This window comes from Channa argus, chromosome 8, assembly GCF_033026475.1.
Source record: "Channa argus isolate prfri chromosome 8, Channa argus male v1.0, whole genome shotgun sequence".
NCBI lineage: Eukaryota > Metazoa > Chordata > Actinopteri > Anabantiformes > Channidae > Channa > Channa argus.
This window is the reverse complement of record NC_090204.1, coordinates 27,005,238-27,020,254: the sequence shown is the minus strand read 5'-3', so window position 1 is coordinate 27,020,254 and position 15,017 is coordinate 27,005,238. Positions and strand designations below refer to the sequence as shown.

Sequence of the window (15,017 nt, the reverse complement as noted above, 5' to 3'; positions counted from 1 at the left end):
ATGTACAAACATTGAGTCATAAAAATCAATAATATCAGATAAGGAACATTTTGACAAATAACAAAAATAAATCAATGCGAGAACAAGAAAATGAAAGTAATAAAAATAATATAAAATACAAATAACACACAGAAATAAAGCAATTCATAAATCTCTTTCTTGAGACACAGCCCTGGCTTTACATGCTGTCTCTTAAAAAACAAAAACAAAAAACAGGGGCGTCGTTTTCTCGATTTTTCGTCGATAAAAATGTCTGGAATTACGTCACTTTACCAAACGTAATCATATTTTTCTTTGTGATGGTTTGACTGTCGTTTTGACATTGTACATAATTGAAAACAATATTGTAAACTTGTTTAAGAAAAAGCAATAATGCATTTTAGAGTAATTAATTCATATTTTCTAAAAACAAATCCATATTCTGTATAAATTACTTCTTTTTTTAATGAAGTAATTTTTACAACCCCAATTCAAATGTGTGAAACGCAAATAAAAATACAATGCGATGATTTGCAAATCTTATCAACCCATACTTTATTCACAATAGAACATAAACAACGTATCAGATGTTGAAACTAAGAAATTGGACCATGTCATGGAAATATTAGCTCGTTGTGAATTTCATGGTCGACATTTCATAGTCGACATGGTCACACGTCGAAGTGTCCTTGAGCAAGACACTGAACCCCAACTTAGTTGCTCCCGGTGAGAGTTGGCCAGCTGCATAGCAGCTCCCCCATTGGTGTGTGTGTGTGTGTGAGTGTGTGTGTGTGTGTGATTGTGAGTGTGAATGGGTAAATAAGAAGCAGTGTAAAGCCCTTTGAGGGCAATGGGTAGATAGGTAGGTAGAAATGCTATATACAAAAACCCCCCGTCTCATTCTTGTGGACGTAAAATCGCAAGTCATCATGAAGTCGTTTCCACCTACTCTTGTCAACACTAAACCTGAGAAATACCTGAAGAGAATTTTATAACATCACACAAACATCCATTTGGATTCACGGATGATGTGAATATAAGACTGGACAGATGTGTGTAAACTGCAACTTCACTCCTTCACGGATACAAACAGTCATGATATAGTAATGACAGTTTAATTAACTTTACATTTACAAATGGCTTTTTTGTGAAAGCAAAGATTATTTATTCTCTCATTCATTACTGTACACAATTTATGTTGGTGTATACATGTCCAATTAAATATAATTGTAAATGTTCTGCACTTATATAGTGCTTTTCTATTTATTAGATAGAAAAGCTTCTTATTCAGCCATTCAGACTCACACACCGATGGGGGAGCTGCTATGCAACTGACCAACACTCACCGGGAGCAACTAAGTTGGGGTTCAGTGTCTTGCTCAAGGACACTACGACATGTGACCAGAGGAGCTGGGGATCTAACCAACAACTGCAGGGCTGGTGGACAACCGCCCTACCTTCCTGCCACAGTCGCCTCGCCATATATGAATTTTGGTTTCTCACTATTACAGTAAGACTAATGCAGAGTCTTACTTTAGTAATAAAGTTAACTGTTTTATCTCAACAGTTGTGACTCAGGCTCCTTGTATGAATGCAGTATAGTTTGCTGCTGTAAGTTACAGTAGCTTACCAGATTTGATTTGATACAAAAATACATACAGAGAGGTCAAAAAGACAAAACATACATCACTGTAAGTCTGATTGTTTTGTCAGACATTTTGAAATTGTCACATCGCACTATGTATAATTGCCTTACTTAATTCTACAAGGAATAATGGTGTCAGCAGTCGGTGAGAACCTACCATAGTTGTAACAGCCTATAACCTAAGCATTTTCAGCCGCTCTTCTGAATCACATTATTCTCTTAACAGAATAAATCTTCACAGTTAAAAATCTAATCAAAGTCAAAATATCTCTAATTAAACAAAAAATGAGACATTTCTGCTTGCACCACATCATCACTGGTGTGTTAATTAGGGTGGCTTTGGCTCATTAGTAGAGCAATTAACCAAGGACCACAAGGTCAGTGGTTTGACTCTTGGTTCGTCCTGTTCACCTGCCAAAGTGTCCCTGGGGAAGACACGTTTCATTACTTGTAAGTCACTTTAAATATAGATATGTTAAATTACTTATTGTGTATCCAAAAGATACATCTGGTAAACACATGTTCTTCAAACACTGTGTGTAGCTGAATTTACATGATTAAGCCATTATGTTTCTTAGTAAGCCAACTAATAAAGACCTGAAAGATCAGAGAATGTTAAAATGTGTAATAATATCCTTAGTCATCATCTTCCTCATCTTCTTCAGCCGAGTCCTCCATCTCCTCCTGAGCAGCTTGCTGATTTTCTAAAGCTTCTTTCTGTGCCTGCTCCTCCTCCAGTGTTGGGTCCAGGGTCTCTGTGATTTCTGGCCCACTTGGATATTCCTTTTCAGGTAGCGGGGGAACAGGTGGGTTGTATCCTTCACCTGCATACTTCAGACCCCATCCAACGTAAAAGTTTTCAAATTTTCTAAATTGTGAGACATCACATGGCGTTATGTAAATTGCAACACTGCCTTCAAGATACTAGAAAAACAAACCAAATAAAAATCACTGTTTTGGTCCCTGAAATTCAGTATTGACTTACTTTCCAAAAGCATATGCATAAGCTCCCGGCCAGAGGTTGGAACGCAGTACTGCTACTGCATGCTGATAGGTGAGACTAGAGGAGATCTTGGAGCTCCAGGGAGGGGTGTTAAACATTTCTGGGACACAAATATCCTTTTAAGATCATGGTTGACATGAAAAAGAAACTGTGTGGACAAATTCATATCTATTAGAGTTGATAATTGAACTAAACTTGAACAATTGAAAAATGTAACTCTTTAAAGCGTATGACAGGGTGCAGAGAGAGGAGCTGTGGTATTGTATGAGGACGTCTGGAGTGGCAGAGAAGTATGTTAGAGTGGTGCAGGACATGTATGAGAGCTGTAAGACAGTGGTGAGGTGCTGTAGGTGTGACAGAGGAGTTCAAGGTGGAGGTGGGTCTGCATCAAGGATCAGCTCTGAGCCCCTTCTTGTTTGCTCTGGTGATGGACAGGCTGACAGATGAGGTTAGACAAGAATCTCCATGGACTATGATGTTTGCAGATGATATTGTGATTTGTAGTGAGAGCAGGGAGCAGGTGGAGGAAAATCTAGAGAGGTGGAGGTCTGCTCTGGAAAACAGAGGAATGAAGCTTAGACAGAATACATGTGTGTCAATGAGAGGGACCCAGGTGGAACAGTGAGGTTACAGGGAGCAGAGGTGAAGAAGGTGCAGGACTTTAAGTACTTAGGGTCAACGGTTCAGAGCAACGGAGAGTGTGGAAAAGAGGTGAAGAGGCGAGTGCAGGCAGGTTGGAACAGGTGGAGAAAAGTGTCAGGTGTGTTGTGTGATAAAAGAGTATCAGCAAGAATGAAAGGAAAGATGTTCAAGACCAAAGAGGAGATTTATGGATGTAGTGAGAGAGGACATGAAGTTAGTTGGTGTGAGAGAAGAGGATGCAGAGGACAGGGTTAGATGGAGGCACATGATTCGCTGTAGTGATTCCTGAAAGGTAACAGCCGAAAGGAAAAGAAGAAGACAACGGGAGAAAACTAGAAAACCTGGAGAAAACCCCTGTAGTCACATGAGGAACATGCAGAGGGCCACAGCAGGCTGAAAAGCTCAAAACCAACAATTTCTGGCTGGGTTGCAAAATGCAATCGCTACATCACAGTGCTACCCCTCGTTATTTCATGAAATACTTTACTTTAAATACTTTAGCATTATAATGAAATTGTTGATCATGTTTTGTATAGCCACTGTTTTTGTGTTTTCCCTGGTTAGTGCATTCAAACAATAAATGTAACAGTCATTTAGGCAAAAGCATCATCTACCAAATAAAATGTGTGTAGAAAAGTGTTTTAAAGAGGGAGAGAAACAACAAACTCATTTAGGCTGCTGCTGCTCATGATGAATAAGAGGCTTGAGAAGAGGCAAAGCATTAAAAAGTTTCAAAGACCAACCTGCATCTTGAGAAAGGGGACTGAGCAGAGGAGGTCCAACTTCTGGTTCAGGCTCATCAGGCTCCTCTTCCTTCTCCTCGGCCTCTTCGTCCTCATTGGTGTCTTCTGCTGGATTGACAGCCATGTTTACCCAAGTACAACGTCCCTAAAGTCGTTCATATTCACACATTAGATACACACACGTATCCATTTGCTGAGAAAATGGTCCACGCACTGTATGCGTTTCGATCAGACTTGTACCTGCTGCAGAATGTGCTGAACATGATGTACCCAGGTGGACAAAGACTCAGCCATCTCAGCAGCTGAAAAGCCCTCAAACTCAGGATTAACTTCATAGCTGTCCTGCGGTGCCTCATCTTCCTCTTCACCGTCCTCTTCCCCTGATTGAAAGTAGCCCTGGGGGCTAACCTGTGTGCCAGCAGATATCCGTGCGATCTGTGCTCTCAGGTAATTGGCTTCATTTCCAGGAAAAGGTGGGTAGCTGACAATTGGAGTATCCAGCCTCCCAGTGAAGAACTTACGAATCTGCCGTGCAACAGTGATCTGTGCCGGAGTGACTGATGGGAGCTTTACCCAAGGAAGACCAGGCTCTTTGCACACGTAGTAAACAGATTTGTTAGCACCTTTTCCTATGGCCTCCTTCGGCACTAGTGGTGGGGCTTTATAGGTCGACTGAGGAAGCAGATCCACCTAATAATAAAAGGTAAAACAAGCAGAGACTAAAACATACTCTAAATTTTTATGCTTTATAATGTACATACCAAATGTACATTTACATTCTGATTATTCTGTTGATTCTGTTAGAAATACCACCAAAGAAAATTAAATCTCACTAAATCTTTGTGTTATGGTTACAATTTAAATAAAATATCAAATTATCTACTACTCTCCTTTCGGCTTATCCCGTGAGTTCGGGGTCGCCACAGCGGATCATTGTCCGCATGTTGATTTGGCACAGTTTTTACGCCGGATGCCCTTCCTGATGCAACCCTCCCCAATTTCTACCGGGCTTGGACCGGCACTGCATCGCTGGGGAGGGGGGATGGGCTGTTAGGGGTTCAGGGTCTTGCCCAGGGACACTTCGACATATAGCCAGGGCCGGGGATCGAACCACTTACCCTGTGGTCCGTAAGCAAAATATCAAATGATCAAATGAGCAAAAATATCCTTTAACTGTCAAGTCTACTGACGCTTTCTCAGAAAAATGTAATGGTAATGACTATTTGGAAATTTGACTTTTGAAACTGTGATGAAGGGGAAAAATCTGTGTGATATTGAGTGTGATACAGTATGTGTCATTTAATTGTTTAAGTCTAATATTACCATTATAAAAAAGGTGGTTTCACAAATATTAACTTAAGTTTGTGTGACCAGATGAGGCATGATCAGAACAGTCGCATGACCGTAGGGTGATTTATCCAGAGCTAGAAAAAGGATTTGAACATGGCTGGCAGATAGGAGTAGCTCCCTTCACTACTCTGTAGACTATCATCAGAGTCTTACATCTGATGTTTCTTTCTGATGATGGAGATATCTAAATAAAATACTGCTGTCATAACCTTGACCTTCTTGGTAAATAGAAATTGACACTTCCTGCAGACATTAACCAAAAAAAAAAAAAAAAAAACGCTGTAAATATAGAGAATTACAATTTCCTTTGAGCTAATGGTTGACATGGGCTTCAACACCAACAGGGAGCGTTTAGTTTCTTTGATGGTAGATCGACAGTGACTTAAAAAAAAAATAAAGTAGGTGTAACTGGAAATAATCAAGCAGGATGGTTGTTGTACTAATGAGCACCACATGTAGTATTGGATTTATCAAGACGCTGAGTTTGAATTAAGAGCTAATAAACAGGGAGCACATTAGAAAACAGGGAGGCTTAAAATATGATTCCATATACACTAAAGAGCCGACTGTATGATCTGTGATCTTTTAAAAGAGAACATTTGGTCTAAATAAGCACCTGGTTTTCTCTGCAGTTGTGTTAAAGTAAAATGACACAATTAGAGAGTAAATGACAATTATCTGTTATATCATTAGAGTACTTGCCACTTCCCACCTCATTCTCCTCACTGTCTGGACTCTTGGGTTCTCTTTCTTCTTCCTCAACTGCTTCTTCTGTGTTTTGCTCTTCCTCATCCTCCCCCTCTCTGTACTCGGCTTCTGCAACAATATAGCTGCTCTCTGTTCCCAGAATCTTGCCCCACAGTCGACAGTGCAGGAGAGCCTGCGACTCAATGAGCTGCTTGAGCGCAAGGAAGATCTTCTGCATCTCCTCTCTGCCCAGACCTACTCCAGCTTGCTCCAGGAAGAAGCAAATCTCACTCACATTAGGCAGTGGAGTTTCCCCCTAAAAAAACAGTGACACATAATCAAAAGTTAGCTATTAATGCTACAGGAGTTATTCACGGGGTTGATGGTTTGATCCCTGGTTTTTGGATCATGCATGTCCTTTGACCTTTGCCCTCCCAAGTTAATCCAGTTTGTGTTTCTCATTTGTGAATCTACGAATGTGTAGATGTAAAAACAGATCCATTCTTAGGTTGTGCAATGACACATTGCTTAAAAAAGAAAGTAAATAACTTTCCAGTGTGTTACATATATGGTCTATAAAGAACTTAAAATGTTAGGCTGGGTGACTGTGGTTCGATCGATGAAACTAAGAAATTGGACCATGTCATGGAAATATTAGCTCGTTGTGAATTTCATGGTCGACATTTCATGGTTGACATGGTCACATGTCGAAGTGTCCTTGAGCAAGACACCGAATCCCAACTTAGTTGCTCCCAGTGAGTGTTGGCCAGCTGCATAGCAGCTCCCCCATCGGTGTGTGAAGGTGTGTGTGATTGTAAGTGCGAATGGGTAAATGAGAAGGAGTCTAAAGCACTTTGAGTGCCAGGTTGAAAAGCACTTTCTAAGTGTAAGTGCAGACCATTTACCATTTGGGAAACAGTATTCAAGTGAGCCCAGGCCTGCCTACTAAAGAATCTTGAGACTGTGCGTGAAGAAAATGGGAAATACTCAGTACCTATATACAGCTATGCAGCTGGCCTCCACTCACCATGAGCTGGGGATCACTGTTATGCTCCAGGACATTTCAACAAATGACCGAATGTGCTGGGAATCAAACAATCAGCTGTGGGATTGACAATGGTTTAACTCCGGAGTCACAGTTGAAGGGAGTTCTTGTTGTTAAAAGGTTTGGACTGAGACATCAGTCTGATCTGATTTTTATGCTCACTATATTTTTATTGATTGTATTTAATTCTCTTTCCCAAATACTGGGGTCACACGGTGCACATATCAGCTGAATTAAATCCATATTAAAGTTAGGAAACAAACGGAAATATGTTTGACAGCCAAGTGCTTTTGTACCACAGGTTCATATGTAGAAACAGTCAATGGAATTCTGTCAACAAATATTCCTGAAAGTGAAAGTGTGTAGTACCAGTTCATCCTCCTGGTCAGGATCTTCCGGCTGCAAAAACAGCGGGCGCTGCTGCTCAGCCAGCTGCTCGGCAGCTGTAGTCTGTGGAAAGTCTCGCAGCGAACTCTGTTTGTCTTGAAATAACCCTCGCTTCACATCCCAGCTCATATCCTCAATTACATCCACCACATTCTCTGGATGCTCATCCATCACCTTTATCAGCACCCGGGTGAGGTGGTCATAGCTGAAACATTACAATGTTTGTTTTAAAACACAATATATGAAGGGAGGACCCTAAAAAGGGGGCTTGTTACCAGATACTCTGTGAGCAGGGAGTAACTAGAAAGTTACCCAACTATTTAAAGTTGTATCCATCTCAGCAGAAAGTTTCCTGTATTTTCAGGATGTTTTCTCAGAAACCTGGGCATTACAGTAAGTTTATTATTATATACATTATACATTTTTACTTAGTCGTAAGTCACAAACATTGTAAACATAAGGACTAATTACGTTGTTTAACTTTGCAAAATACGCGCTTCCGTTTCTCAAGCGTTAGCAAACACTACGTTACTCACAGGTTCAGGTTACTTTTCGTGCTGCTTTTCAACATGAAAGCCTTGAACGACGCAGCCAGCTGCAGACTCCGCTGACTGTAGTCTTGGTTTTCCGGAGGGTTCATCGTTTCTCCGCTCGCTTGATTTGTGTCTGAGCTCGTCGCTTCGTACACAAAGACGTTCAAAAGCTGTAGTTAACTGTGACTAACAATACAGAGCAACCGAGGCAGTGCGCGCGTCGCAGACCCAAACTTAGGTTGCTATGGTTACCGTAACTGAACGGTTGCTTAGCTCGCGGGGACACTGCCTCGTGGAGAAATAGACACACACACACACACACACACACATCAACCTACCAATTACAAATACATGAACACCAGGCTGGTCCTGATAATATGGCCGATTACCGGCGGCCTTGTATCTCAATGGGTAAAGCAGCAGGATGGGATGTAGAACCCTGGAGGATAAAAATCGCAGCCCACCCACCAGGTGTGTCCCTGATCGCCCCTGTGGCCAAATGCAGAGAGTGAATTTCATTGTAACATGTATGTGTAATATGTGTATGTGCTCAATTACAATAAAGGCTGTTACTTTACTGCGGGGAATAATATAAGCGTATTGTCTTACTGATCTGTTAAAACTGCTTTAGCTGAATGACCGATATAAAAACTGAGGTTTGTAGGTGTTGATATTTAGCAGTGTGACTTTCCCTCTACTGAGAAATACAGTACATATTAATTCCCAATCACACAACTTAAACACTACACATTGTAAATGCTCTGCACTTATATAGCGCTTTTCTACCTATTGGCACTCAAACCACTTTACACTGATCTTATTCACCCATTCACAGACACACACACTGATGCTGCTATGCAGCTGGCCAACACTCACCAGGAGCAACTAAGCTGGGGTTCAGTGTCTTGCTCAAGGACACTTTGACATGGGAATCGAACCAACAATTAGACAGGCGTGTACTACATTCATCATAATTATAGGCATTTTGCTAAATATTTTATGGTAACATCCTACTTATTTTCTATAGATGTGGTAGTAATTTACAAGGGGGTCAATCCTTGATAAATCTTATTATTGATGTTCAGATTCAATGCCCAGGTGAAAACAAATCATTTACAGTACTGTAGGATAATGTACATACAACCATACCTTCATAAAAACATCACTGCAACAGAATAATCCATCTTTCACTGCTACCATTATAATATTGCAGTCACACATTGACAAATAATGGTGAAATACACTATTTTCATCATTTTATTGTAAAAGCTCATGGCATTTTGATGACAGTGGTGAAGGGAACCTTCTGACACATGCCTCCAAATCTTTCCATGAATGTTAAATTCAGGTGAGATGTGGTAACGTTGAAGGACACATAATATGAAAAAAATGTGCAGACTTCCCGAAATATTCAGTGACCCCTTATGAGCTGTATACAAGAATCTAATCTGTTCTCTTTTTCTAATGTATCATCTATATTAAAGTATACAGTGTGTACAGACATTACCCAGATGACGGTACAATCATTTACCCCAGGCAGAAAAAGACAGTTTTTAGACAGGCTCACTAAAACTGAGCTTCTTAATTTGAGATCGCAGAAAAAGGTTCCCAGCTAGGTTTTTGTTTTACATTCAGAACAGTTGACTGTAAATGATACAATTTACATATTTCCCAGAGTAAACTAAGCAAACAAGATGTTCTACTGTAATTATACCCTGCTGAGTTCTGTAGCAAACAGACTTGTCTTAGTTAGTTTTAGTAGTGTGAACTAAACTGAGCCTAATTTGAACCAATGCTTACATCCAGCAGGATTGGCATCTTGGAAGAACAGAGCACAAAACGAACTTTGTCCCTCGCTGGCAACATCCATACACAACCACAGCTAAAAGTTCTTCAAGCCCTCGTCTGGTTTTTTTTGGAGCTTTTCCACTCATTGATGTTGCAGATACTTTTTATCCCATAGAGTTTTTATTGATAAGCAACGAGTGGTCCGGCTGTCTTGGCTGTATAGTAACTTATTGTACAAAGAGTAGAGAAGATAACTAATAAGACTTGAGGGAAAGCTGCTTTAGTTTTGACACAGGTCTTTAACTCTGTAACCTCACCAACCCATCTGCATATTGAAACTGATCATTGTTCTCGTACTCCAGCATATCCAGAGCGACCTCACAACTCTCCTTCACGACGCGTTCTCTGTCCTCACAATAACGCTGAAGCACAGCCAGACACTCCTCTTTGCCAATGGAGCCAAGGGCTTCTGCTGCCTCATGCCGGACCATAGGGTTCTCAGTAGAACACTCCAGAGCTGCACACAGGGCTGGGACTGCTGCTGGGTGCTGCATTTGACCAAGTACATACCCAATCTCATGACGAAACAGAGCACTGGAGCACCGCAGGCCTGGACACAAAGATGTCGATAGATGTTAATTATAATGCACGTTGGTGTCGTGGTCAAACAAGCCAAATAGTTCTGATCATTACAAGGCTTCTTCTATCAGAAGCTGAAACAACAAATGAATGTATGATGTGTAGATACTTCTATGTATCTGAATACATACATACGATGATGTATTGCAACAATTTAGCTGTGGAATTTGTCACACTGCAATAACCACATGACCATATTTTGTATAACTAATAGTTTTTCATACATGCATAGCATGGGCATCTCACATGAGCCCACAAACAGGACAAGAATGGTGCAATAGTCTGAGCAAGAGTAAATTCTGGAAAAAAAATGCTTCCATTTGTAACTGGTCGAGGACGTACTTATCATTCAAGCACCTTGTAAACAATGTTTTAAAAAGTGCTATGTAATATTAATTTACACCCCACATAATGCATTGTATGATTGGAATGTTGATGTGTGAAAAGCAATCATCTTTCTAAAAAGCTAACTTTTTTCATTTTGCTTTGGATCTGTTTAAAACTGAGGGTAGAACATAAACATTATCAATGAGTAGCAGCTGTAAAGTTACAGTACATCTAATACAAAGATGGAACAATAAGCCATGTTTTTTTTTTTCTCACCATCACCCAGTGCCAGCACAGCCTCCTCGTTGCCCAGGTTACGCAGGGCAAACATTGCACGGTAGCGTTCAAAGAGTGGCAGACTCTCATCTAGTAGGCTGGAACGTAGCTCTGACACACTGTTCCTAACTGCTGGTGGGGCTGGGTCAACGGAGGAGTAGGGGTTACCATCCTCTAACTGTTTCTCTCCTCCACTCTGCAGCCATTCAATTCGACGAACAGCCAGCTGACATGTTTCTGCAACCTGCAAAAGGGGTGGGGGGACATGAATGTTTGTGCTTCCCATGGTGTGTCCCATCTGTGCAGGGGTCCTGTTACATTTAGCAGACATTTTTATCCAAAGTGACTTACAAGTGAGGTACAAGGCAAGTAAAATTCTAAGTCAAGGAGAAAACATCAAAGCAAAGTCCTGAGATGAGATGCAAGTGCGAGAAAGAGCAGAAAGGAATTTTTTTGGTTGTTGTTTTTTTTACATAGATTTAAATGCATAGGAAGGTGTGGAACAGTTCAGTTTTCAGCAGCTTTTTTAAATATTGGTAGTGAGCTTGCTGAGCGTGCCGAGTTTGGTAGCTCGTTCCACCATTATTGCCCTGAAGAGTTTGGCTTGGTGTCTTCTGTGCGGTGCTGGGACCACCAGACGTTGTTCGTTGGCAGACCGCAGCAGAAGGGAGGGAGTGTAGACCTGAATGAGGGAGTTCAGGAAAGCAGGAGCTGTTGCGGTGATCACCCTGTAGGCTGTTCCATGTTGAAGTGCCCTTGGCCAACTGCATAGCAGCTACCCCATCGATGTGTGTGTGCGATTGTGTGTGAATGGTAAAATGGTAAAACAGGTAAATGAGAAGCTTTTTGGGCACCAATAGGTAGAAAAGCACCAAATAAGTTCAGACCATTTAGCATTTAGCCCTATAGATAAAGTACAGACACAGACAACTCCTGAGAATGTCCAGACCTGATTATCTAGATATTCTCCAGAATTCATATTTACATTTTTGTGAATGAGGCTATAAACACTTCTTCATTGTCAAACAGTTCTTGCCACATCATTTGCTAAACCACAGGGCTGCATATGTTTCACTATAAACCCCTCAATACTTAAGATACAGATTTGTTCCTGTCTGAATCTGCATGGAGGGGCTGTTTAACATCTGTAAGCAATTTGGTTGGAACAGGGTCTAAAAGACGTGTTGTTAGTTTTGAGGAGGTGATAGCTGAATTTAGCTCAGTGAGATCTATGGGTGAAAAGCAGTCTAAGATGGATTGCGGCCGACTAATGTCTTTTATTTTTAAGGTGTGGCAATAGGTGGCCAATGAACTCTACACCCCCTACCCAGTACTTAGTGGAGAAAGGGCAAAGGTTCCTACCTCTATGACAGGATCCTGACTGTACTCTTTCAGTAGGTCCAGAACAGTAGGATCACCAATTGCCCCCAGAGCCTCCCCTACAGACAAAATAAGAGCGGCATGCACATATGTTAAATAATGATGCACTATTATGCAACCACACATACTAGAATCATTTACTACATTTTGTTGTGCTAACAAAGAATTTCTAGCTTGTGTCAGTAAGCGTAAGTGTGGCAGTGGGTGGAGAGGCAGCTTACTAGCACACACTCATTTTAAAAAGGTACTAATGCGTTTGTGTGATCTCCATAATGTGTGCATGTTCACCTGCTTCATGCCTGACCATGGGTTCCTGCTGTGTGTCTTTGAGGACAGCAGTCAAAGTGGGTATGGCCCGTGTGTCCTGCATCTGTCCCAGGCAGTAGGCCAGCTCATGCTTCAGCAGAGCAGACTGATCAGTGAAGGCTTTGCTGATCCATTCTATGGCTTCAGCACCTGACAAACACAGGTTAAAGCTTATATCAGCTCACACAGTACAAGACACAGATCAGCTGTTGGATTGCTCCTTCTGAAGAGAGTTCTGGTGAATATGACAACAAACCTAGGTGCTATCGCAAATTTTCTTTTAAAACATGTAACCAAAAGCTCAATTTCTCTGTTACAAATAGTTAATATGTTACTGTGAAATATGGTAACAAGTTTGCATCTATATTTCAGAATCAGATATATTTTGCCACCTTGATGACAACATAATGTCAGTTATCAACATAAGTTATCAACATATTCACCAGCATCAGCCTTACTGACTTAAAATGTCTGAGTTTGTAAGCACAGGCAATACAGAGAAATGTAAACTTCATGCAATGTTTGGAGGAGATAAGAGATATTAATGTCTGGGAGTGCTTAAACCTGCAATTTTTTAAAATAATCTTATTTAAGCCTTGGAGCACAGTCCCTGATTAAGTGAAGGTCATTTGTTTTGAGTGGAAGAATCAAAAAGGGACCTTATTATCATAGTTCATCATCACTGTAGCTTGAGCTACAGTTTGCTAGTTTCAAAACCTCTGACATGGTTATAGATGTGTACTGGATATGTTTTTACCTCCCAGGTTCCTCAGGGTGAATAAAGCTCTGAATCGCCGAGTGAGGTCCAGTCCTGGGTCCACTAGAACCTGTCCTATTTCCACCACCTGCTCAACACTGGCCATCTGCTATATGGGCAAGAAAAACTTTAGCAATCAGATAGATGGATGTGCAAACTGCATCATTAACAGATTAATATTTAACAGAAAATAATGGGCAATTTCTGAAAAACCCGTGGTCCAGCATGAGGGTTGACTGAAACACACTCTAATAAGAATCCTAATTTATGAAACGAGTTTAAATCTTTCCTTCAGTGGACACACAAGCTTATTAAGCAGATGGTCAGAAGAAACTTGGAGGATTCAAACTCAGACACACCTTCAGGACAAAGGTAATCAAAGCGCCCCTCTGGAGATTTCTAACCACGGCACGTAAATAACTTTTACAGAAACCGAAGATTTAAAAAAAAAAGGCTAAACAACCAAATGTTTACTAATTGTAAAGGCAAAAAACTCTAGTTAAGCATTCATCGCAATTTCACGAGACAGACTTTAAAAAGACAGACACAGAATGATAAAAACAGCTAAATCTTGTGTCGGAACATACACACCTTTGGAAAATGAAAATGAAAAATTTTCAACAGCAACGTGTCTGGATCTGGCAGCTAACACCAAGCTAACACCCTTACTTGACGTCACTCCTGCAACTTCCGCTGGAAACACGAACGTTGCCGGTGGACCGCCGCCACCTACTGGACGGGAGTAGAGCTGCAGGAAAGCGCCGCGATGACTACACATATACACACCGATCTACTGATGATTGAAAGAAATATGACATCATCCATTAACGTTGGTGATCACAATATCAACAGAGTTTGGTGTTTTTTTTTTCATGCATTAGACAATACCAATAACAGCTGGTTTTATCTTTTATTTGGGGTTCATGAAGTACCCTACCTGTATAAGAGAGGGTGCTCAGCTACAGTGTATAAGACTGCATTTCTACATAATATATAATCTAATTTTCATTTGTATAATCACCTATTCTATTTATTTAAAAAGAAACGAAAGTTTGAACGTGGGTGAAAGCCTGAGGTACTGTATTAACACCAAAGGAAGTCAGTGTGAAATGAGCGTAGCAACTTTCACACACTGAATTCTACTATTTTGTCAGACAAGCCTACACCAAGAAACGTTTGTATGACCCAAGCAGATCCACAATATCAAATACTTTAGACAATCTTAAAATAAAGCTGCGGCACAGTTCAGATTTTTATCCTGAGCTAGAAAGATGTCATTCACCACCTTCAAAGTAGTTGTCTTGGTCAATGAACCCTGACTGGTGATGTGCTTAAACAGCATTAGTATGTTAAAAAATAAATATTTTTTTGGGACAAATTTTAGCACAGACAGATTGGAAATAGACATAGAATTATTAAAACAGCAAGCATTACCAAGTTTAAACAAGGGTATTACAAATGTCAATTTGTATCTCATTTGCAACAATTTTTTAGGGATCAAATTTATAGCTAGGGTAAGAAGTTATGATC

General features: G+C 40.6%; 2 protein-coding genes and 1 long non-coding RNA gene across 4 annotated transcripts in view; 1 reads left to right on the top strand and 2 right to left on the bottom strand.

The window, feature by feature from the left end:
• Positions 1-499: 499 nt before the first annotated feature.
• Positions 500-8,956, bottom strand: rsph4a (radial spoke head component 4A). The gene is made up of 7 exons (XM_067514083.1): positions 8,018-8,956; positions 7,464-7,686; positions 6,075-6,365; positions 4,253-4,702; positions 4,013-4,157; positions 2,610-2,727; positions 500-2,492 (listed from the first exon to the last, which is right to left on the bottom strand). Exons 1-7 carry the CDS (start codon positions 8,119-8,121, stop codon positions 2,261-2,263), a joined length of 1,563 nt encoding a protein of 520 aa, XP_067370184.1. The 5' UTR covers positions 8,122-8,956; the 3' UTR covers positions 500-2,260.
• LOC137132049 (uncharacterized) overlaps positions 3,072-15,017 on the top strand; it is a 205,992-nt gene continuing 194,046 nt past the window's right edge. Inside the window, exons 1-2 of the long non-coding RNA XR_010915064.1 lie at positions 3,072-3,147; positions 3,241-3,492. This is a non-coding gene — a long non-coding RNA (uncharacterized lncRNA). The remainder of the gene's footprint in view (positions 3,148-3,240; positions 3,493-15,017) is intronic.
• dohh (deoxyhypusine hydroxylase/monooxygenase) lies at positions 9,258-14,181 on the bottom strand. 2 transcript variants are annotated; one of them, XM_067514084.1, is made up of 6 exons: positions 14,079-14,181; positions 13,488-13,596; positions 12,713-12,880; positions 12,407-12,483; positions 11,045-11,288; positions 9,258-10,412 (listed from the first exon to the last, which is right to left on the bottom strand). In XM_067514084.1, exons 2-6 carry the CDS (start codon positions 13,591-13,593, stop codon positions 10,102-10,104), a joined length of 906 nt encoding a protein of 301 aa, XP_067370185.1. In that variant the 5' UTR covers positions 13,594-13,596; positions 14,079-14,181; the 3' UTR covers positions 9,258-10,101. The 2 variants fall into 2 exon arrangements, with proteins under 2 accessions (XP_067370185.1, XP_067370186.1); XM_067514085.1 differs by having other exon boundaries at positions 13,488-13,593; positions 14,079-14,098.

Excerpts from the sequence above, each read along its gene's own strand:
- dohh (XM_067514084.1), bottom strand. The coding sequence starts at position 13,593 with ATGGCCAGTGTTGAGCAGGTGGTGGAAATAGGACAGGTTCTAGTGGAC. Across the intron at positions 11,289-12,406 it reads GTCAGGATCCTGTCATAGAG|GTTGCAGAAACATGTCAGCT; the intron begins GTAGGAACCTTT and ends CCCCTTTTGCAG. Across the intron at positions 10,413-11,044 it reads TGTGCTGGCACTGGGTGATG|GCCTGCGGTGCTCCAGTGCT; the intron begins GTGAGAAAAAAA and ends CTTTGTGTCCAG.
- rsph4a (XM_067514083.1), bottom strand. The coding sequence starts at position 8,121 with ATGAACCCTCCGGAAAACCAAGACTACAGTCAGCGGAGTCTGCAGCTG. Across the intron at positions 7,687-8,017 it reads ACGAAAAGTAACCTGAACCT|CTATGACCACCTCACCCGGG; the intron begins GTGAGTAACGTA and ends GTAATGTTTCAG. Across the intron at positions 2,728-4,012 it reads TCCCCTTTCTCAAGATGCAG|AAATGTTTAACACCCCTCCC; the intron begins GTTGGTCTTTGA and ends TTTGTGTCCCAG.